General features: G+C 41.8%; 1 protein-coding gene across 1 annotated transcript in view; it reads right to left on the bottom strand.

Moving 5' to 3' along the window:
- LOC126252298 (fatty acid synthase-like) overlaps positions 1-11,326 on the bottom strand; it is a 199,155-nt gene extending 187,829 nt beyond the window's left edge. The window contains exons 1-3 of the mRNA XM_049953180.1: positions 11,296-11,326; positions 10,984-11,136; positions 10,650-10,823 (exon numbers count right to left, since the gene is read on the bottom strand). Coding sequence (XP_049809137.1) covers positions 10,650-10,823; positions 10,984-11,136; positions 11,296-11,326 — 358 coding nt within the window. The remainder of the gene's footprint in view (positions 1-10,649; positions 10,824-10,983; positions 11,137-11,295) is intronic.
- Between the last annotated feature and the right edge of the window lie 11,801 nt (positions 11,327-23,127).

Raw genomic sequence — 23,127 nt, 5'->3', positions numbered from 1 at the left:
AAATCTTATAGAATTTTTATTAAAGACGCCTTTTTCTACATTAACGTACCGTACGAAGAAAAGTGCAAATTGAAGGACAAACGACCTACTCCTATACTCAGTGTAGTTTTAAGTGAAAAAAAAAAAAAAAAAAAAAAAAAAGCTCCGTCTGTAGGCCACAAGTGGCCCTTCCGGGACCGTCCGGCCGCCGTGTCATCTTCCGAGGAGGATGCGGATAAGGAGGGGCGTGTGGTCAGCACACCGCACTCCCGACCGTTAGGACGGTATTCTTTGACCGAAGCCGCTACTAATCGGTCGAGTAGCTCCTCAATTGGCATCACGAGGCTGAGTGCACCCCGAAAAATGGCAACAGCACATGGCGGCGGGATGGTGACCCATCCAAGCGCCGGCCACGCCCGACAGCGCTTAACTTCGGTGATCGCACGGGAACCGGTGTAGCCACTGCGGCAAGGCCGTTGCCAGTTTTAAGTGAAGCCAAACAAAAATGCACTTTTCAGACAGCCTGGTACAAAAAGCATACTTGGCTGACTGTGAATGCAGTTAATAACAGATTATATTGTTATATATGTCTTCTGTTTGGTGGTGAAAAGGAATGGTGCAATGAGGGCATTTGTACAATAAATAACTTTGACAGGAAAGCACCAAAGCATCACATATCAAAACATCACCTGCAGAACAACTAATCATTTCAGTTATTGGGGAAAAGTAGAATTAAGCATGCCCTTTCTGAAGCTGATCATCTGACAGCAACAAAATACAACGAACAAGTTGCATCCAACAGGACAGTATTGGCTCGTCTTACTCAGACAATTGTATTTCTTTGTAAACAAGAGCTAGTCTTTCACGGCCATCGAGAAGACAAATCCTCCAGCTTCAATGGTAACTATGTGGAATTGTTAGATTTACTAGCTCAAGGAGAGCAGTTAATCTGAGACCATCTGTCATCATCTTCAACCTTTAAAGGAACTTTTCCAGATATACAGAATGATGTAATAGAAATGATAACGCTGGCAGTTAATGAGAAAATGAAATCTGAAATTCAGAACTGCAATTTCATTTCGATTCAGGCTGATGAAACATTAGACATGTCATGCAAGAGTCAAATGACTATAGTATTCAGATACTGTATTGCAGACAAAACTGAGGAAAGATTCGTTGGATCTTACGATGTTTCTGGAGATAAAACTGCTGCAGGTTTGTCAAACATTATTCATGCAGTATTGAAGGAATGGAACGTGGAAAAAAATGTGGTTAGTCAAACATATGATGGCGCTTCAGTAATGGCGGGCAGAGAAAGAGGACTACAACAATTGGTGAAGCAGTTCTGTCCCTATGCGGTGTTTACGCATTGTTACGCACACCAGCTGAATTTGTTACTGTTACATGCTTCCAAAATCATACGACAAGTACGCATGTTTGTAAGTGATCTTACTGCATTCTGTTCGTTTTTCAGCAAATCATCAAAACGAACTGTATTGCTAACTGAGAAAGGATTTAAACTGGCACATGCAAGCAACACTCGCTGAAACTTTCGTTCCAGGGCAGTTTCAACAATATCTAGTCATTTCTCAGAGCTATATAGTGTTTTAAATTATATAATTGATGATTCAGACTCTCAGTGGGACCAGAATCTTTGAGCTGTGTTGTGGGAATGAAACAACGGACGGATGATCCTACATTTGTCTACTTGCTTCGTTTCTACCGAGGGTACTTTGTTTATGTTGATCATTTCTTTAATGTTCTTCCGTCAAAATCTGTCAGTATAACTGCTTGCCATGATGAAATAGAACTGTTTTGAGAAACTTACAACAGTTAAGAACGGAAACATTTGTTCATGAACGCATTAAATGCAGCTTGTGTTTGAATGGCAACTTATCATTCTGTAACAGTCAAAAGACATCTGTCAGGGCACTAACTTAATAGATACTGGATTTGCAAATTGTTCAGATGGAAAGAAGATTTCAAGACTTTCACCAAATTCATTTAGTTGAACTTTCGAACGAAAAGTGTTTCCCGAACTATCAAGAAGAATTCCCAAAGTTGAAACTGCATCAGTTATTAGAACAGTACCCTTTTTTAAACAAGAACAACTTGAAAATGAACTGTGTAACATCTATGCTGATGAGGAAAAACACTTATCTCCAAGAATCCTCTTAAAGTACATTGGCAACAATGATTTAGACTCTGTTTATGAAGAAACAACGAAGTTCCTGCTTTTGGTTTTGAACCTACCAGCAACTACAGCAAGCACTGAATGAAGCATAAGTACTCTTAAACGAGTGAAGAATTATTTAAGGAATTCCGTGTCCAACAACCAGCTGTCATGTTTGAGCATGTTATCAATAGAAAAGACACTACTTGGAGAGCTATCCAGTGATCAGATCTTTGTAGACCGAGTTATAGACTTCTTCGTGGAAAGAAAAGACAGGTGTATAGCACTTGTGTACAATGAAATATAAGTGCTTCTTCTCTTGCTGCTAGAGTTCTACAATTTTGTCAGCGTTTCTTGAACAAATTAGTTATTATTATTATTATTATTATTATTATTATTATTATTAGTGGTAGTGGTGGTAGTAGTACATCTACATCTACATTTATACTCCGCAAGCCACCCAACGGTGTGTGGCGGAGGGCACTTTACGTGCCACTGTCATTACCTCCCTTTCCTGTTCCAGTCGCGTATGGTTCGCGGGAAGAACGACTGTCTGAAAGCCTCCGTGCGCACTCTAATCTCTCTAATTTTACATTCATGATCTCCTTGGGAGGTATAAGTAGGGGGAAGCAATATATTCGATACCTCATCCAGAAACGCACCCTCTCGAAACCTGGCGAGCAAGCTACACCGCGATGCAGAGCGCCTCTCTTGCAGAGTCTGCCACTTGAGTGTATTAAACATCTCCGCAACGCTATCACGGCTACCAAATAACCCTGTGACGAAACGCGCCGCTCTTCTTTGGATCTTCTCTATCTCCTCCGTCCACCCGATCTGGTACGGATCCCACACTGATGAGCAATACTCAAGTATAGGTTGAACAAGTGGTTTGTAAGCCACCTCCTTTGTTGATGGACTACATTTTCTAAGCACTCTCCCAATGAATCTCAACCTGGTACCTGCCTTACCAACAATTAATTTTATATGATCATTCCACTTCAAATCGTTCCGCACGCATACTCCCAGATATTTTACAGAAGTAACTGCTACCAGTGTTTGTTCCGCTATCATATAATCATACAATAAAGGATCCTTCTTTCTATGTATTCGCAATACATTACATTTGTCTATGTTAAGGGACAGTTGCCACTCCCTGCACCAAGTGCCTATCCGCTGCAGATCTTCCTGCATTTCGCTACAATTTTCTAACGCTGCAACTTCTCCATATACTACAGCATCATCCGCGAAAAGCCGCATGGAACTTCCGACACTATCTACTAGGTCATTTATATATATTGTGAAAAGCAATGGTCCCATAACACTCCCCTGTGGCACGCCAGAGGTTACTTTAACGTCTGTAGACGTCTCTCCATTGATGACAACATGCTGTGTTCTGTTTGCTAAAAACTCTTCAATCCAGCCACACAGCTGGTCTGATATTCCGTAGGCTCTTACTTTGTTTATCAGGTGACAGTGCGGAACTGTATCGAACGCCTTCCGGAAGTCAAGAAAAATAGCATCTACCTGGGAGACGGTATCTAATATTTTCTGGGTCTCGTGAACAAATAAAGCGAATCCATGTTGATTCCTACAGAGTAGATTCTGGGTTTCCAAAAACGACATGATACTCGAGCAAAAAACATGTTCTAAAATTCTACAACAGATCGACGTCAGAGATATAGGTATATAGTTTTGCGCATCTGCTCGACGACCCTTCTTGAAGACTGGGACTACCTGTGCTCTTTTCCAATCATTTGGAACCCTCCGTTCCTCTAGAGACTTGTGGTACACGGCTGTTAGAAGGGGGGCAAGTTCTTTCGCGTACTCTGTGTAGAGTCGAATTGGTATCCCGTCAGGTCCAGTGGACTTTCCTCTGTTGAGTGATTCCAGTTGATTTTCTATTCCATTGGACACTTATTTCGATGTCAGCCATTTTTTCGTTTGTGCGAGGATTTTATTTAATGCATTTTCTTTCATTTGTTTAAATTACTGTTTATTGTACTATTTTGTCTCCCTATAATAAATGTATTGTCTCCCCAACCTTTAAAACCATGCTGCGCCACTGCACAATATGAAGATGGGATTTTCATAGAGATCTTTCCTCAGATATTCTTGCTAACTCCTCTTCAGCTGATGTCTTAAAGATCTATATCATGCACCAAGATGCTCTTCCCTCAATCATCAACAACACCAGCATCTGCTTCCCAGTTTGTTTCATTTGGTCCTTTTCAGCTTTGTGGGTTATCGTCCTTAATAACAATATCCATTTCAGCATGAAATAATCTCCTCTACAGTCTTTCCATCAGCAGACATTGCACTGATGAGTAATATTTCTTCCAAACTGCTGAAGGTCGTCTTCATTACTACCATTATCTTACCGATACCTGTATTAAACAATGGAAAATCCAGCATGGAAAGTAACAATATCATAGAAGGAAAGTTGCTACTCACCATATAGCAGAGAAGCTGAGTCATGTTAGGCACAACAGGAAGATTCATAAAATTAAAGCTTTCGGCCATTAAGGCCTTTGTCAGCAGTAGATACACTTGCACACACGCACACACACACACTCACGTAAACACAACTTGCACACACCTCTGCAGTCTCAGAGTGCTCAAACCACACTGCGAACAGCAGCACCAGTGCATGATGGGAGTGATGACTGGGTGGGGGTGAGTAGGATGCTGGGGCGGGGAGGGGGAGGGATAGTATGGTGGGAGTGGCAGACAGTGAAGTGTTGCAGTTTAGACAGAGGGCAGGAGAGAAGGTGTGGAGGGGCGAGAGGGTAAGGAGCGGAAAGGAGAGAAATAAAAAGAAATTAAAAGACTGGGTGTGGTGGTGAAATATGGCGGTGTAGTGCTGGAATGGGAACAGGGACGGGGCTCGATGGGCGAGGACAGTGACTAACAAAGGTTGAGGTCAGGAGGGTTACGGGAATGTAGGATGTATTGCAGGGAAAGTTCCCACCTGCGCAATTCAGAAAAGCTGGTGTTGGTGGGAAGGATCCATACGGCACAGGCTGTGAAGCAGTCATTGAGATGAGGGATATCATGTTTGGCAGTGTGTTCAGCAACAGGGTGGTCCACTTGTTTTTTGGCAACAGTTTGTAGGTGGCCATTCATGTGGACAGACAGCTTGGTGGTTGTCATGCCTACATAGAATGCAGCACAGAGGTTGCAGTTTAGCTTGTAAATCACATGACTGGTTTCACAGGTAGCCCTGCCTTTGACGGGATAGGTGATGTTAGTGACCGGACTGGAGTAGGTGGTGGTAGGAGGATGTATGGGACAGGTCTTTCATCTAGGTCTATTACAGGGGTATGAGCCATGAATTAAGGGATTGGGAGCAGGGGTTGTGTGAGGATGGATGAGTATATTGTGTAGGTTTGGTGGACAGTGGAATACCACGGTAGGAGGGGTGGGAAGGATAGTGGGCAGGACATTTCTCATTTCAGGGCACGACGAGAGGTAATCGAAACTCTGGCGGCGAATGTAATTCAGTTGCCCCAGTTCTGGATGGTACTGCGTAACGAGGGGAATGCTGCTCTGTGGCCGGACTGTGGGACTTTGGGAGGTGGTGGGAGACTGGAAAGATAAAGCATGGGTTGTTTTTTACAAGGATGGGAGGATAATTACAGTCAGTGAAGGCTTCAGTGAGACCCTCAGTATATTTTGAGAGGGCTGCTAGTCACTGCAAATGCGACGACCACGGGTGGCTAGGCTGTACGGAAGGGACTTCTTGATATGGAATGGGTGGCAGCTGTCAAAGAGGAGGTACTGCTGGTGGTTAGTAGGTTTGATATGGACGGAGGTACTGATGTAGCCATCTCTGAGGTGACGGTCAACATGTAGGAAGGTGGCTTGTTGGGTTGAGTAGGACCAGATGAAACAAATGGGGGAGATGTTGTTGAGGTTCTGGAGGAATGTGATTAAGGTGTCCTCACCTTCAATCCAGATAGCAAAGATGTCATCAATGAATCTGAACCAAGTGAGGGGTTTAGGATTCTGGGTTTTTAGGAAGGATTCCTCTAGATGGCCCATGAATAGGTTAGCATAGGATGGTGCCATGCGGGTGCCCATAGGCATACTGCGGATTTGTTTGCAGGTAATGCCTTCAAAGGAGAAGTATTTGTGGGTGAGGATATAGTTGGTTGTGGAGATTAGGAAGGAGGTTGTTGGTTTGGAATCCATAGGGTGTCTGGAAAGGTAGTTTTCGATAGCAGTAATACCATGGGCATTAGGAACGTTAGTGTACGGGGAGGTGGCATCAACAGTGACAAGCAGAGCACCATGTGGTAAAGGGACAGGAACTGTGGAGAGTCGGTGGAGGAAATGGTTGGTATCTTTTATATAGGCGGATAGGTTCCGGGTAATAGGTTGAAGGTGTTAGTGTATGAGAACAGAGATTCTCTCAGTGGGGGCACAGTAACTGGCCACAATGGGGCATCCTGGGTGGTTGGGTTTATGGACTTTAGGAAGCATGTAGAAGGTGAGAGTGCAGGGAGTGGTAGGGGTAAGTAGAGAGATGGACTCTGGGGAGAGGTTCTGGGATGGGCCCCTACTGCTATCAAACACTACTTTTCCAGACACCCTATGGATTCCAAAATAACAACATTCTTCCTAGTCTCCATGACCAACTGTATCCTCACCCACAATTACTTCTCCTTTGAAGGCATCACCTGCAAACAAATCCACAGAATGGCTATGGGCACCCGCATGGCACGATCTTATGCTAACCTGTTCATGAGCCATCTAGAGGAATCCTTCCTAAAAACCCAGAATCCTAAACCCCTCACCTGGTTCAGATACACTGATGACATCTTTGCTATCTGGATTGAAGGTAAGGACACCTTATTCACATTCCTCCAGAACCTCAACAACTTCTCCCCCATTTGCTTCACCTGGTCCTACTCAACTCAACAAGCCACCTTCCTAGATGCTGATCTTCACCTCAGAGATGGCTACATTAGTACCTCCGTCCATATCAAACCTACTAACCACCAGCAGTACCTCCTCTTCGACAGCTGCCACCCATTCCATACCAAGAAGTCCCTTCCATACAGCCTAGCCACCCGTGGTCATCGCATTTGCAGTGATGAACAGTCCCTCTCAAAATATTTTGAGGATCTCAGCCTTCACTGACCATAATTATCCTCCCATCCTTGTACAAAAACAAATATCCTGTGCCTTATCTTTCCAGTCTCCCACCACCTCCCAAAGTCCCACAGCCCAGCCAAAGAGCAGCATTCCCCACGTAACTCAGTACCATCCAGGACTCGAGCAACTGAATTACATTCTCCGCCAGGGTTTCGATTATCTATCGTCATGACATGAAATGAGAAATGTCCTGCCCACTATCCTTCCCACCCCTCCCACCGAAGTATTCTGCCATCCACTGAAACTACACAAAATACTTGTCCATCCTTACACAACCATTGCTCCCAATCCCTTACCTCATGGCTCGTATCCCTGTAATAGACCTAGATGAAAGACATGTCCCATACATACTCCTACCACCACCTACTCCAGTTCAGTCACTAACAACATCTATCCCATCAAAGGCAGGGCTACCTGTGAAACTAGTCATGTGAATTACAAGCTAAGCTACAACCTCTGTGCTGCATTCTATGTAGGCATGACAACCAACAAGTTGTCTGTCCGCATGAACGGCCACCAACAAACTGTGGCCAAAAAACAAGTGGACCAGACTGTTGCTGAACATGCTGCCAAACATGATATCCCTCATCTCAATGACTGCTTCACAACCTGTGCCATAACGATCTTTCCCACCAACACCAGCTTTTCCAAATTGCGCAGGTGGGAACTTTCCCTGCAATACATCCTATGTTTCCATAACCCTCCTGGCCTCAACCTTCGTTAGTCACTGTCCTCACCCATCCAGCCCCCTTCCTGCTCCCATTCCAGCATTACACAGCCGCCATTTCACCGCCACACCCAGTCTTTTAATTTCTTTTTATTTCTCTCCTTTCCACTCCTTACCCCTTCACCCCTCCACACATTCTCTCCTGCCCTCTGTCTAAATTGCAACACTTCACTGTTCACCACTCCCACCATACTATCCCTACCCCTCTCTGCCTCAGTCTCCTCCTTACCCAAACCCAGTTGTCACTCCCATCATGCACTCGTGCTGCTGTTCGCAGTGTGGTTTGAGCTCTCTGAGACTGCAGACATGTGTGAAAGTTGCTTTTACATGAGTGTGTGTGTGTGTGTGTGTGTGTGTGTGTGTGTGTGTGTGTGTGTGTGTGTGTGTGTGCGCGCATGTGTGTATGTGTTTCTACTGCTGACAAAGCCCTTAATGGCCGAAAGCTTTAATTGTGTGAATCTTTTTGTTGTGCCTATCATGACTCAGCATCTCCGTTATATGTTGAGTAGTAACTTTCCTTCTCTGGTATTGATACCTCTATTACTATCATTAAAAATAACATGTAGTCAGGAATGATATTTTCTGTATAAATGGAGTCTCCCTTCATAATTAAAATCTCATTTTAAAATTTCCTGGCAGATTAAAACTGTATAATAGCTTGAGGCTCCAACCTGAAACCTTTACTTTTCACAGACTAATGCTCAACCGACTGAATTATCCGGGTCAGACCCACAGCCCACCCTCAAAACTTCACTTCTACCAGTACCTTTCTCTTACTTCTCGAACTTTGTAAGTCTCCTACATACCTTGCAAGACTATCACAGCTAGAAGGAAGGGTACTGCAAAGCAATGGCTTAGCTGCAGCCTAATGGATTGTTTCCAGAATGAATTTTCGCTCTGCAGTGGAGTTTGTGTTGACTTGAAACTCATCTTTACTGCAATCAGTAGCTCTCTCCTCAAATCAGTGTACAGTCCTCTGCAGAGTGAAGAGGTCATTCTGGGCAACTTAGGTTATTTGAAACATGCAACACATGTTTCTTGCTTGTTTGCTTACTGGTTTTCTAAAGATAAGTTATGCTAATGGGAAGCCCTGGTGGACTGTAAATAATGTTGGAGCAAAGGTAACAACTCACCTAATAGTAGGGGTAGAAAATCAAGGTTGCTTCAGCTGGTCCTCCTCAGCCCAATGTGCTGGACACTGACCTACACATTTCTGATGCTCCAGCCATACTACTGTCTATATCAAGCCCACTAACCATTAAATACACCTGCATTTTGATAGCTACAATCTCTTCCACATGAAAAAGAAATCACTCCCATATAGTCTGGTCACTAATGAATGGCTCTTCTACAGGTGACAAGAATTCCCTTACCCAGTATGATGAAGATAACACTAAGATCTTCACAGACGGCCACTATCTCCCTAACCAAGTCTGAAGACAGATTTCCCTCACCATATCCTCCCACCACCTGCAAGATCCAGCACCACCTCCATCACCCATTATCATCTTAGATCGGAACAACTGAACCATATACTTGCAAGAAGTTCAACTCTTTATCATTGTGCCCAGAACTGAGGAACTTCCTACCCACAGGCAGCACTCACTCCCAGCCCCTTGACACATGGGTCATATCCATGTGGAAGACCCAGTTACAAGTCCTGTCTCATATACTCTTCCTGCAGATCTTATTCCTGTCCCATCACTGGCTTATCCTATGCCATCAGTGGCAGGGCCACCTGTGAGTAGCCATATCATATACTAGCTTTTCTGCAATTTCTGCATACTATTTTATGTGGGAACGACCACCAACCAGCTGTCCACCCAATTGAATGACCAGCTCCAAACTGTGGAAAAGATATGAGTTGACCACTCAGTGGCACATCACTTTGCTGTGGACAACATGCGCAGTTTCAGTGGCTGCTTCACAACCCATGCCACCTTGATTCTTCCCACTCAATGTCAGCTTTTCTAAACTGCAAACATGGGAGCTGTCCTTGCAACACATTCTTCATTCCTACAATCCTTCTGTCTTCACTCTTCACTAGCCCCTGCCCCTTCCCCCACTCCACACCCACCTCCTACCTGCTCCAGGTCACTAACTTTGTTCATCTACCCACACTCTGTTTTCTGCAGTCTCTGCTCCCTCTATTCCATCACCCACTCCAACCCTCCATATCACCATCATTGTGCACTGCACTAATTCAGCAGTGTCACAGCCCATGTTGCATTGCTATCCTATGTACCTGGTGCCTCCCTCCGAGCAGTCAACCACACTTCCCCAAGCCTCCCTCCTGTTTCCTTTCTCTCATCTGACGCAACCCCTCACTGCAGTCCAGCTGCAGAACTACAGCCCCAGCACTGTGCATTCAGCCTGCAGACTGTAGCTGTACAGGTGTGTGTGTGTGTGTGTGTGCGTGTTTGAAAAAAGGATTGGTCTGAAAGACAGCAAGTTTTCAGTAGTCTTACTATTCAGTGAGCTATTACCTTTGATCCTTAATTATTTATGCGGAAGTTAGCTATTTCCAATTTTTACCAATGGATAGTAAGTAAACATACATACCTATGAAATATTTTCAATATTTACTGATGGATGGTAAGTACAAGCACATACCTTTGAAATCAAAGATGTATGATATTCTGTTTGCAATAAGACTTCTGAAAGAATGTAATGCCTCTGTTTTGTTGAATGAGCGCATACCAGAAAACCAGTAAAACTCAGCATCACAAGAGCACATTGCCACAAAAACTCCAGTACGAGAGCCTCGGAGGGTTAGAGGATTCACACCTACAATAGAAGGATAACAGATCTGAAATAAGTCTTATTGAAGAAAAGCTTAAACAGCACATTTGCCTGTCAATGTGACATGTACAAAATTAGAATATTTTGTAGAAAGATATGTGAACAAGATTATTTTTTGCTTCTTATACTGTAGTTAGTTACATACCAGCATCAATTATAGCTTCATAAACAACCTCAGTCATGATTCGAGCTTGTGGATCCAATTTATGGACTATTGCAGGGGGAAGATTAAAAAATTCTGCATCAAACTTTGCAAGACTTTGTAGCTTGCCTGTATAACGTTCCTCACCACACAGTCCTGTGAAAAAATTGAAAACATGGTTATAGAACAGCAAATATTTTCACATGCTCTCTGTAAGATAATATAAATTGCAAAAGTTGTATCATGTTATTTCTATTTGAGATACACTGCATAGTATACAGATGTGCCCCAGTTGTCTGTTACTTTAATTTTTACTTTTATGGTTTACTTCAAACAAGAATGCCATTATTTGCCACACATAGAATTGTGGACAATTAACAGGCCCCATCCCTTTTGCACTTGCTTCCTTCTGACAAAGTATTATTGTAAGTGTGACAAAATTTTAAATAAGCAAATTGTAACCTTGGCATGGTTCCTGTATATCACCGAGCGAGGTGGCGTAGTGGTTAGACACTGGACTCACATTCGGCCATCCTGATTTAGGTTTTCTGTTATTTCCCTAAATCGCTCCAGGCAAATGCCGGGATGGTTCCTTTGAAAGGGCACGGCCGACTTCCTTCCCCGTCCTTCCCTAATCCGATGAGACTGATGACCTCGCTGTCTGGTCTCCTTCCCCAAACAACCAACCATCTCCTGTACATCAGACATATGTTCTGAAATTGTGTACGTTATGAGATGAATAAAACACATTTCACATGACACAGCTGGCTTTTGTTGCTTATGGGGATGGGAGTATTGCACTCCATTCTCTCTAGTCCAAGTCTCCCCTGACAACTCCCCTTAACCTATCACTGGGACACAACTTACAGTCATGTCCACCAGTGATAATAGATCCTGTACTTCCTAGAGGGGAGCCACTATCCATTTGGAAAGGATGGTACTTGAGGCTGATATGTATCTCTTGGTAGCCTACCCCAAGGTACCCATTTGCAGCAGCTCTCAATAATATAACAGATGTCAGGGCAATTTCCATATGTCTATAAACAACAACTAATTTATTCAGTGCTCAGTACTAGCATTCCCAGTCAGGCTGCATTATCATTGATGCAATGTTGTAGAAAACAATAAACAAATAACTTCAGGTAAGCTTGCTGACACTCTAATAATTTTGAGTTTGTCACACTATAAGGATTGCAATAACCCTTCAAGAAAACAACCAGTTAACACCAAAGAAGGTGATTTCTGCTAAATAAGAGAAAAAAAACTTGGGGTAAAATTTGCTGATTCTCTGGAGCTACATGGGATTTTGGATCTTGAACTTCTGTTTTGTTGATATGGTTCTCTCTAACGAACATACCTAACAAACTGACAATAAAACCTGATTTTGAAGGAATAAACTAAATATAACACAATATTACTGTTACATGAGAGCGTGCTGAAAAAGAATGCCTCTGAATTTTTTATTCTGTTCTCAATATTGGTTGAGATGTTACATTTCATGCATATTACTCAGTCAACTTTTCTGATTCACTGACACAAGTAGCAACCCCCCACCACTAGAGGGCTTTGAATTGTAGTATGTAACACAGTGGTGTGTAAAATGACTAAGTCAATGCATGAGGAACAGCATGTTGTAACTGAGTTTCTAACTGAAGAAAATGTTTGCCCTCATGTGCAGTACCCTCTCCTTCATCATGACACTGTCAGACAACACACAAGTACTGCAGCATCTGCAACAGTCCAACACCTTGGATTTACTGTCATTGATCATCTTCCATACACTTCTACTTGATCCATTTGATTTTCATCTGCTTCCAAAATTTTAAGAACACCTTCAAGGGCTTCACTTTGATAGCAATGAAGGGTACAAGTGGAGGTGAGGGTGCAGCTTCATGACCAAAGCAAACATTCTAAAGTGATGCTATCAACAAACTGGTCTCTTACTGGGAGAAATGTGTTTGTCCCAAGGGTGGCTATGTTGAGAAATAAATATGTAGACATGAAAAATAAAGATGTAGAATTTTAGTAAAGTTTGTTTTATTTAAAAAGTTTTAAGAGTTAAAAATCCAGAGGAATTACTTTTCAGCATGCCCTTGTAGTAGGTGCAAAATACACTATTGATACACAGAGTAGAGCAAAAGAGCTATGTTTACATCATGGAGACAGTACATAAAATATTGGATTCTAAATTTTTGAACCAAATTGATATGACAAATGTGATCTTTCTTGTACACAAAGGAAAAACTGGAAGTCACCTTACATTTGTAAACAATAGTGTAAAATGTACAGATGTTGCATTAGCTTGTTTTGCAACACCTCTCGCACTATGGTGACAAAGACAAATGGTCTAGTGTCAGTTTATTTCACTAAAAACAGAAAATTGTGGAACACAGCAAAGCACATCTTTTGCAATTAGTTTCAAGAAAATTAGCAGAAGAGCCAGATGAAACTGCCATACAGTATCACTGACATGCATTTGCGGCAGAATTTTAAAAATGTATTCTGAGTTCACATTTATGTAGACATTCTTCCTGCACACAATATGGGAATAACAGGGGAAGAAATCATAATATACCACAGTGTAAGTACCCTCTGCCATGCTCTTCACAACTGTTTAAAAACTGTGGGTGCAGATGTAGATTCTCTTTTTTCTCATCATTACTGAAGCTAAACATAAGATAGTAAAATTAACAGCCACACCATCTTCCATTCTAATGCTTTTGAGCTCATCGTTTGCATACATTACTATCTGGGGAATATTTAAAATGTTGAGCTACACTTTGTACTTTATTCCAAATACTGTTTCACCAAGTGAAACAAAAATACAGTTATCACAATGTCACACTGCTAGCCACAAAGTAAAATCCATACACTATATTATTAAATATCTAGTATGTATTGACCACTCATGAGCAGCTTCATATTACCACTGCAGTGCCAGTATGATCTCCTGTTGCATTTTTGTGCTGCAAAGCTCGCCGGCTACACTTTTTGCCAATGTGGTCTGCAGAGAACCTCAATCTGGCCCCACCTCAATCTGGCCCCAAGTGGCCGTCTGATGGCAGCAGGTGGGTCATGCACAGGAGATGTTTCATGAGGAAGACTGTATGAGGCTGATAACCAAAAGGCAACCCACATACCTTGATGGAGATACTGCCTGCTGCTGATAATGAGAGAGAGCCAGCAGATCTCACTTCTCCTGCTCGTGCAGTGGTCTCTCCTCTGTCAGGGTCAGGGCACCCAAAAAGGGGAAAGAAGGGGTTATTAGTGGTAGGCAATTCCAATGTTAGGTGCACCAAGGCTTCTCTTAGGGAAATAGTGTTCTGGGAGGGAAACAAAACAAATAGGTACTTGCTGTGTATCCCAGGAGGAATTGTCTGTCAAGTGGAAGAGACCATCCTAGGAGCACTTGAGATCACAGGTTGCAGTCAGCTGCAGACTGTTTCTCACATAGGGACTAATGATGTCTTTTTGGGGGCTGGTGGAGGTGGTGAATGCAGCTAGTCATACTTGGTGAGACCTCCATATGGCTGTGAGCAGAGGTAACAAAACACTTGCCAGATCAGTCAAGTTGTGTCCCACTTTGGTGTCTCTACTATCATACAACTACAGACACACTTTTGGATAAGGTCGCTTTCATTATATTAGGAGAGTGTCACAGGACAGGAGCACAGTAAACACATCGGTGCAACTCTACCATCTTTTAAGTGCCATTCCAATACGACAGCAGTGGTGTCACAAGCCGCATAATAGTGGCCATGCATCTGTCGAGTGGCATGCCTTTAATGTAAGTGAATTCAGCCTTTCTCAATAGCATGTCTGTAGTGACACAACAGCAGAGACACAAAAGGACTTGGCGAAGCAGTTGAGTCGTGCACCACTTTGGTTTCTCTACTGATGCACGTCAGCAGATGAACTTTTACACAAGGATTGCATTCATTAAATTAAAGGTGTGCCTTGGAGAGGTACATGGCCAATGAGTCAGTGCAATTATGCCATCTAAGGTGCAGTTCCAATGTGACAGCTGTGTCAACACAGGCTGCACAGGAGTGGCCATGTGTCTCTCCAGTTGCACTCCTTTAATGTAACTGAATGCAAACCTTGTCAAAGTAGAGTCTGTAGTTGTGCAACAACAGAAACACCAAAGCACTAGGCAGAGCAGTGAAACCACATGCTGTGCACTGAAAACTTTTATGTTTTTTTATATGTACTACTCATTTCTGCAGTATGAAGGTAGTTTGGGTATTCATCACAGTCCTAAATATTTAGGGCATGACTAATGACAATGTACATAAGCAAGTGGTCTACCCTGACATATGAATCATAAAATACTGCTCTTACATGGAAGATGCCATAAAGATTAATAGTTCTCCAAAGAGTTTACCATGTTCATCCTGTTTTATTTCACAGTCAACTTATCTAGAATTCTTAAAGTCAGTATTCGTCATCAATTGGCCACTGCAATGAAAGTACTTTACAATTATTTAAATATGTGGAAAATGTTAACAAAATTTTAACAAAATTTTGCCTTTTACTGATGTAAAGAACCATTCACAAACAAGTAGACATTTTGCAAAATATATGTTCATGTTGTTCATAAGGGCACCGTAATATCTATAATAAGATCCATCTCAATTTTTTTCCAGTTTTGTAGAAAAACAGTCATACTGTGACACTGTGTTACTTTCTGATGTAAGACAAGCTATGATATGGAACACTAGTGCACATACTTGCTACATAGTCTTGTATTTGTAGTTTGTCCAAGTCAAGTTTAATGTGGACTCCATATCACACTGCTGCTTGGCAGTATTTCAGCATTCTTTGCAGATGGAAAAAAAAAATCAGGTTGTGAGCAGGTTTTAACACAATACCTCTGCGATCATTCAACAGCCTTTCTGTGTATAAGTTCTCTCATTATATTTCATCACAAGTTCTGTGCAAATGACACCAGCAATGAAACATTTACTCAGTTCTTTGATTACAGATGTTGACCAATCCCTTGACAAACACACAGACCTACGATGCCAATTACGAATGGAACCAGGTTGACAGTAGATTTGCTACTGTCACTTTACACTTTACAAAACACATTGTCAGGTCTTTATATAAAGTTGATAGGTTCACACTTTCAAAGAAAGAAAATACACCAGTAGCTTCCAAAACTGCATTGGATGTACCAACTAAAGATATAATGAGGTGTTCCCTTAATTTGTCTGCAGGAACGGCTTCTGATGTTTAGTGTCTCGAACGATCACAAAGGCTGATACACTAGCCCTGTCATCTTCAATACAGTATGTATATGTTTGGTTAATAAGCATACATTTGTAACAAGGACCAGTGTGGCAAAAACTTCCATTCAAAATCTCATCGATCTGCTTCATGTCGTGTCAAAGACAGCAGACATAAAGCAAAAATTTTATATTCCGCACTTAAAAATTTATCTACACAATAGGATGCAACTGTTATCAGTGGTTCACCTTCACACAGACTCACACATGACCTGTACAGATATTAGCACCCTCATTATTGAAAAACTATTGAGACTACCAAAAGTGAAAAAGCCACCAGGCCTCAATGGGATGGGGGGTCGCCGGCCGAAGTGGCCGTGCGGTTAAAGGCGCTGCAGTCTGGAACTGCGAGACCGCTACGGTCGCAGGTTCGAATCCTGCCTCGGGCATGGATGTTTGTGATATCCTTAGGTTAGTTAGGTTTAACTAGTTCTAAGTTCTAAGGGACTAATGACCTCCGCAGTTGAGTCCCATAGTGCTCAGAGCCATTTGAGCCATTTGATGGGGGGTCTACATTTTTTCTTTTTTTCCCCTCCCCCTTAAAATAGCCTATGTCTTTCTTCAGGGTCCAAGTCATCTCCATACCAAATTTCATTACAATCAGTTCAGCTGTTTAGTCATGAAAGCATAACAGTGTTAATTTTGCATTTAGTAATGCAAGTATGGATTAAACATGTTTAGGTCTATGTAAACATTGTCTCGATTACACTGAATCATATTATGTAGAACATATCTGCCAATAAAAGCATTTTCAGAAATATGATATGGTTCAAAAGTCAGAGAGGAAATAGCTTTTTCAAAGAGGAAATGTTTTCCCCTAATTTCCATAATATTCTTGTAAACAATAAACATCTCCTACTACACACTTTCTAACATAGCCTATGATCTTCCTCAGGGTTCAAGCTATCTCCATACGAAATTTCATTAATTCGGTTCAGCAGTTTAGTTATGAAAATGTAACAGGTGGAGTTACTTTCACAATTATAATATCAGCATGGATAGTATGAATTCCTTGTACAAGAATATCCCCAAGCACTGGAAAACAGCATATCTTACTCATGTTTACAAAAAGGACAATACAGTAAATAGTATGCTCAGATTTACAGACAAATATTGTGATGTTCATCTGCTGCAGGATCCTACAGATTGGTAGGGGTGTGGGTATTCTGACCTACTTTGTTTACATTTGTGATACCTCATAACCTAGTGCCATCAACATCATTATCAGTGATATCACTGCTATCAGTGATGTCATCATCCTTACCAGTGTGAAGTCATACCTGCCACATTCCCCCTCCCCACAGCATCCTTATCTGCAGTCAATCACAATGCAGTATTAAAAATTTCCAAGATGATGGAAACAGTCCAATTGCATTAGTGGAAAAAATTGCACTCAACCCCCTTATCTCCAACCAATCACACAGTAGAACATTCTTGTATTTTTTATCTCCAGCCAATCATAGTGCTGAAAAAAACCAAGATGGCAGAAAGAGCTCAACTGTGTTAATAGGAAATTTAAAGCCTCTCCTCCCTCTTTCATCTACATCTACATCTACACGATTACTCTGCAATTCACATTTAAGTGCTCGGCAGAGGGTTCATCGAACCACAATTGTACTATCTCTCTACCGTTCCACTCCCGAAGAGCGCGCGGGAAAAACGAACACCTAAACCTTTCTGTTCGAGCTCTGATTTCTCTTATTTTATTTTGATGATCATTCCTACCTATGTAGGTTGGGCTCAACAAAATATTTTCGCATTCGGAAGAGAAAGTTGGTGACTGAAATTTCGTAAATAGATCTCGCCGCGACGAAAAACGTCTTTGCTTTAATGACTTCCATCCCAACTTGCGTATCATATCTGCCACAGTCTCTCCCCTATTACGTGATAATACAAAATGAGCTGCCCTTTTTTGCACCTTTTCGATGTCCTCCGTCAATCCCACCTCATAAGGATCCCACACCGTGCAGCAATATTCTAACAGAGGACGAACGAGTGTAGTGTAAGCTGTCTCTTTAGTGGACTTGTTGCATCTTCTAAGTGTCCTGCCAATGAAACACAACCTTTGGCTCACCTTCCCCACAATATTATTTAAGTGGTCTTTCCAACCGAAGTTGTTCATAATTTTAACACCCAGGTACTGAGTTGAATTGACAGCCTTGAGACTTGTACTATTTATCGAATAATCAAATTCCAATGGATTTCTTTTGGAACTCATGCAGATCACCTCGCACTTTTCGTTATTTAGTGTCAACTGCCACCTGCCACACCATACAGCAATCTTTTCTAAATCGCTTTGCAACTGATACTGGTCTTCGGATGACCTTACTAGATGGTAAATTACAGCACCATCTGCAAACAACCTAAGAGAACTGCTCATATTGTCACCCAGGTCATTTATATAGATCAGGAACAGCAGAAGTCCCAGGACGCTTCCCTGGGGAACACCTGATATCACTTCAGTTTTACTCGATGATTTGCCGTCTATTACTATGAACTGCGACTTTCCTGACAGCAAATCACGAATCCAGTCGCACAACTGAGACGATACCCCGTAGGCCCGCAGCATGATTACAAGTCACTTGTGAGGAATGGTGTCAAAAGCTTTCCGGAAATATAGAAATACGGAATCAACTTGAGATCCCCTGTTGATAGCGGCCATTACTTCGTGCGAATAAAGAGCTAGCTGCGTTGCACAAGAACGATGTTTTCTGAAACCATGCTGATTACGTATCAATAAATCGTTCCCTTCGACGTGATTCATAATGTTTGAATACAGTAAATTCTCCAAAACCCTACTGCAAACCGACGTCAATGATATAGGTCTGTAGTTCGATGGATTACTCCTACTACCCTTCTTAAACACTGGTACGACCTGCGCAATTTTCCAATCTGTAGGTACAGAAAGAAAACTGGCATTCTACGGATCGGAGCGTGGAATGTCAGATCCCTTAATCGGGCAGGTAGGTTAGAAAATTTAAAAAGGGAAATGGATAGGTTAAAGTTAAATATAGTGGGAATTAGTGAAGTTCGGTGGCAGGAGGAACAAGACTTTTGGTCAGGTGATTACAGGGTTATAAATACAAAATCAAATAGGGGTAATGCAAGAGTAGGTTTAATAATGAATAAAAAAATAGGAGTGCGGGTTAGCTACTACAAACAGCATAGTGAACGCATTATTGTGGCCAAGATAGACACAAAGCCCATGCCTACTACAGTAGTACAAGTTTATATGCCAACTAGCTCTGCAGATGATGAAGAAATTGATGAAATGTATGACGAGATAAAAGAAATTATTCAGGTAGTGAAGGGAGACGAAAATTTAATAGTCATGGGTGACTGGAATTCGTCAGTAGGAAAAGGAAGAGAAGGAAACATAGTGGGTGAATATGGATTGGGGCTAAGAAATGAAAGAGGATGCCGCCTGGTAGAATTTTGCACAGAGCATAACTTAATCATAGCTAACACTTGGTTCAAGAATCATAAAAGAAGGTTGTATACCTGGAAGAATCCTGGAGATACTAATAGGTATCAGATAGATTATATAATGGTAAGACAGAGATTTAGGAACCAGGTTTTAAATTTAAGACATTTCCAAGGGCAGATGTGGATTCTGACCACAATCTATTGGTTATGAACTGCAGATTGAAACTGAATAAACTGCAAAAAGGTGGGAATTTAAGGAGATGGGACCTGGATAAACTGAAAGAACCAGAGGTTGTACAGAGTTTCAGGGAGAGCATAAGGGAACAATTGACAGGAATGGGGGAAAGAAATACAGTAGAAGAAGAATGGGTAGCTTTGAAGGATGAAGTAGTGAAGGCAGCAGAGGATCAAGTAGGTAAAAAGACGAGGGCTAATAGAAATCCTTGGGTAACAGAAGAAATATTGAATTTAATTGATGAAAGGAGAAAATATAAAAATGCAGTAAATGAAGCAGGCAAAAGGGAATACAAATGTCTCAAAAATGAGATTGACAGAAGTGCAAAATGGCTAAGCAGGGATGCCTAGAGGACAAATGTAAGGATGTACAGGCTTGTCTCACTAGGGGTAAGATAGATACTGCCTACAGGAAAATTAAAGAGACCCTTGGAGAGAAGAGAACCACTTGTTTGAATATCAAGAGCTCAGATGGCAACCCAGTTCCAAGCAAAGAAGGGAAGGCAGAAAGGTGGAAGGAGTATATAGAGGATTTATACAAGGGCGATGTACTTGAACACAATATTATGGAAATGGAAGAGGATGTAGATGAAGATGAAATGGGAGATAAGATACTGCGTGAAGAGTTTGACAGAGCACTGAAAGACCTGAGTCGAAACAAGGCCCCGGGAGTAGACAACATTCCATTAGAACTACTGATGGCCTTGGGAGAGCCAGTCATGACAAAACTCTACCATCTGGTGAGCAAGATGTATGAGACAGGCGAAATACCCACAGACTTCAAGAAGAATATAATAATTCCAATACCAAAGAAAGCAGGTGTTGACAGATGTGCAAATTACCGAACTATCAGTTTAATAAGTCACAGCTGCAAAATACTAACGCGAATTCTTTACAGACGAATGGAAAAACTGGTAGAAGCGGACCTCGGGGAAGATCAGTTTGGATTCCGTAGAAATGTTGGAACACGTGAGGCAATACCAACCTTACGACTTATCTTAGAAGAAAGATTAAGAAAAGGCAAACCTACATTTCTAGCATTTGTAGACTTAGAGAAAGCTTTTGACAACGTTAACTGGAATACTCTCTTTCAAATTCTGAAGGTGGCAGGGGTAAAATACAGGGAACGAAAGGCTATTTACAATTTGTACAGAAACCAGATGGCAGTTATAAGAGTCGAGGGGCATGAAAGGGAAGCAGTGGTTGGGAAAGGAGTGAGACAGGGTTGTAGCCTCTCCCTGATGTTATTCAATCTGTATATTGAGCAAGCACTAAAGGAAACAAAAGAAAAATTCGGAGTAGGTATTAAAATTCATGGAGAAGAAGTAAAAACTTTGAGGTTCGCCGATGACATTGTAATTCTGTCAGAGACAGCAAAGGACTTGGAAGAGCAGTTGAACGGAATGGACAGTGTCTTGAAAGGAGGATATAAGATGAACATCAACAAAAGCAAAACGAGGATAATGGAATGTAGTCAAATTAAATAGGGTGATGCTGAGGGGATTAGATTAGGAAATGAGACACTTAAAGTAGTAAAGGAGTTTTGCTATTTGGGGAGTAAAATAACTGATGATGGTCGAAGTAGAGAGGATATAAAATGTAGACTGGCAATGGCAAGGAAATCGTTTCTGAAGAAGAGAAATTTGTTAACATCGAGTATAGATTTAAGTGTCAGGAAGTCGTTTCTGAAAGTATTTGTATGGAGTGTAGCCATGTATGGAAGTGAAACATGGACGATAACCAGTTTGGACAAGAAGAGAATAGAAGCTTTCGAAATGTGGTGCTACAGAAGAATGCTGAAGATAAGGTGGGTAGATCACGTAACTAATGAGGAGGTATTGAATAGGATTGGGGAGAAGAGAAGTTTGTGGCACAACTTGACTAGAAGAAGGGATCGGTTGGTAGGACATGTTTTGAGGCATCAAGGGATCACAAATTTAGCATTGGAGGGCAGCGTGGAGGGTAAAAATCGTAGAGGGAGACCAAGAGATCAATACACTAAGCAGATTCAGAAGGATATAGGTTGCAGTAGGTACTGGGAGATGAAGAAGCTTGCTCAGGATAGAGTAGCATGGAGAGCTGCATCAAACCAGTCTCAGGACTGAAGACCACAACAACAACAGGTACAGATCTATCGGTGAGCGAGCGGTTGTATATGATTGCTAAGTAGGGAGCTATTTTATCAGCATAATCTGAAAGGAATCTAATTGGTATACAATCTGGACCTGAAGACTTTCCCGTATCAAGCGATTTGAGTTGCTTCGCAACCCCTAAGGTATCTACTTCTAAGAAACTCATGCTAGCAGCTGTTCTTGTTTCAAATTCTGGAATATTCCATTCGTCTTCCCTGACGAAGGAATTTCGGAAAACTGCGTTCAATAACTCCGCTTTAGCGGCACAGTCGTTGGTAACAGTGCCATTGGCACTGCACAGCGAAGGTATTGACTGCGTCTTGCCGCTTGTGTACTTTACATACGACCAGAATTTCTTTGGATTTTCTACCAAATTTCGAGACAATGTTTCGTTGTGGAACCTATTAAAGGCATCTCACATTGAAGTCCATGCCAAATTTCGCGCATCTGTAAATTTTAGCCAATCTTTGGGATTTCGCGTTCTTCTGAACTTCGCACACTTCTTCCGTTGCTTCTGCAACAGCGTTCAGACCTGTTTTGTGTACCATGGGGGATCAGTTCCATCTCTTACCAGTTTATGAGGTATGAATCTCTCAATTGCTGTTGCTACTATATCTTTGAATTTGAGCCACATCTCGTCTACATTTGCATAGTCAGTTTGGAAGGAATGGAGATTGTCTCTTAGGAAGGCTTCTAGTGACACTTTATCTGCTTTTTTAAATAAAATTATTTTGCGTTTGTTTCTGGTGGATTTGGAAGAAACGGTATTCAGCCTAGCTACAACGACCTTGTGATCACTAATCCCTGTATCAGTCATGATGCTCTCTATTAGCTCTGGATTGTTTGTGGCTAAGAGGTCAAGTGTGTTTTCGCAAACATTTACAATTCGCGTGGGTTCGTGGACTAACTGCTCAAAATAATTTTCGGAGAAAGCATTTAGGACAATCTCGGAAGATGTTTTCTGTCTACCACTGGTTTTGAACAAATATTTTTGCCAACATATCGACGGAAGGTTGAAGTCCCCACCAACTATAACCGTATGAGTGGGGTATTTATTTGTTACGAGA

The sequence above is a fragment of the Schistocerca nitens genome, chromosome 4, assembly GCF_023898315.1.
Source record: "Schistocerca nitens isolate TAMUIC-IGC-003100 chromosome 4, iqSchNite1.1, whole genome shotgun sequence".
Lineage (NCBI taxonomy): Eukaryota > Metazoa > Arthropoda > Insecta > Orthoptera > Acrididae > Schistocerca > Schistocerca nitens.
The sequence above is the reverse complement of the archived record's forward strand: the minus strand, read 5'-3'. Positions and strand labels throughout refer to the sequence as shown.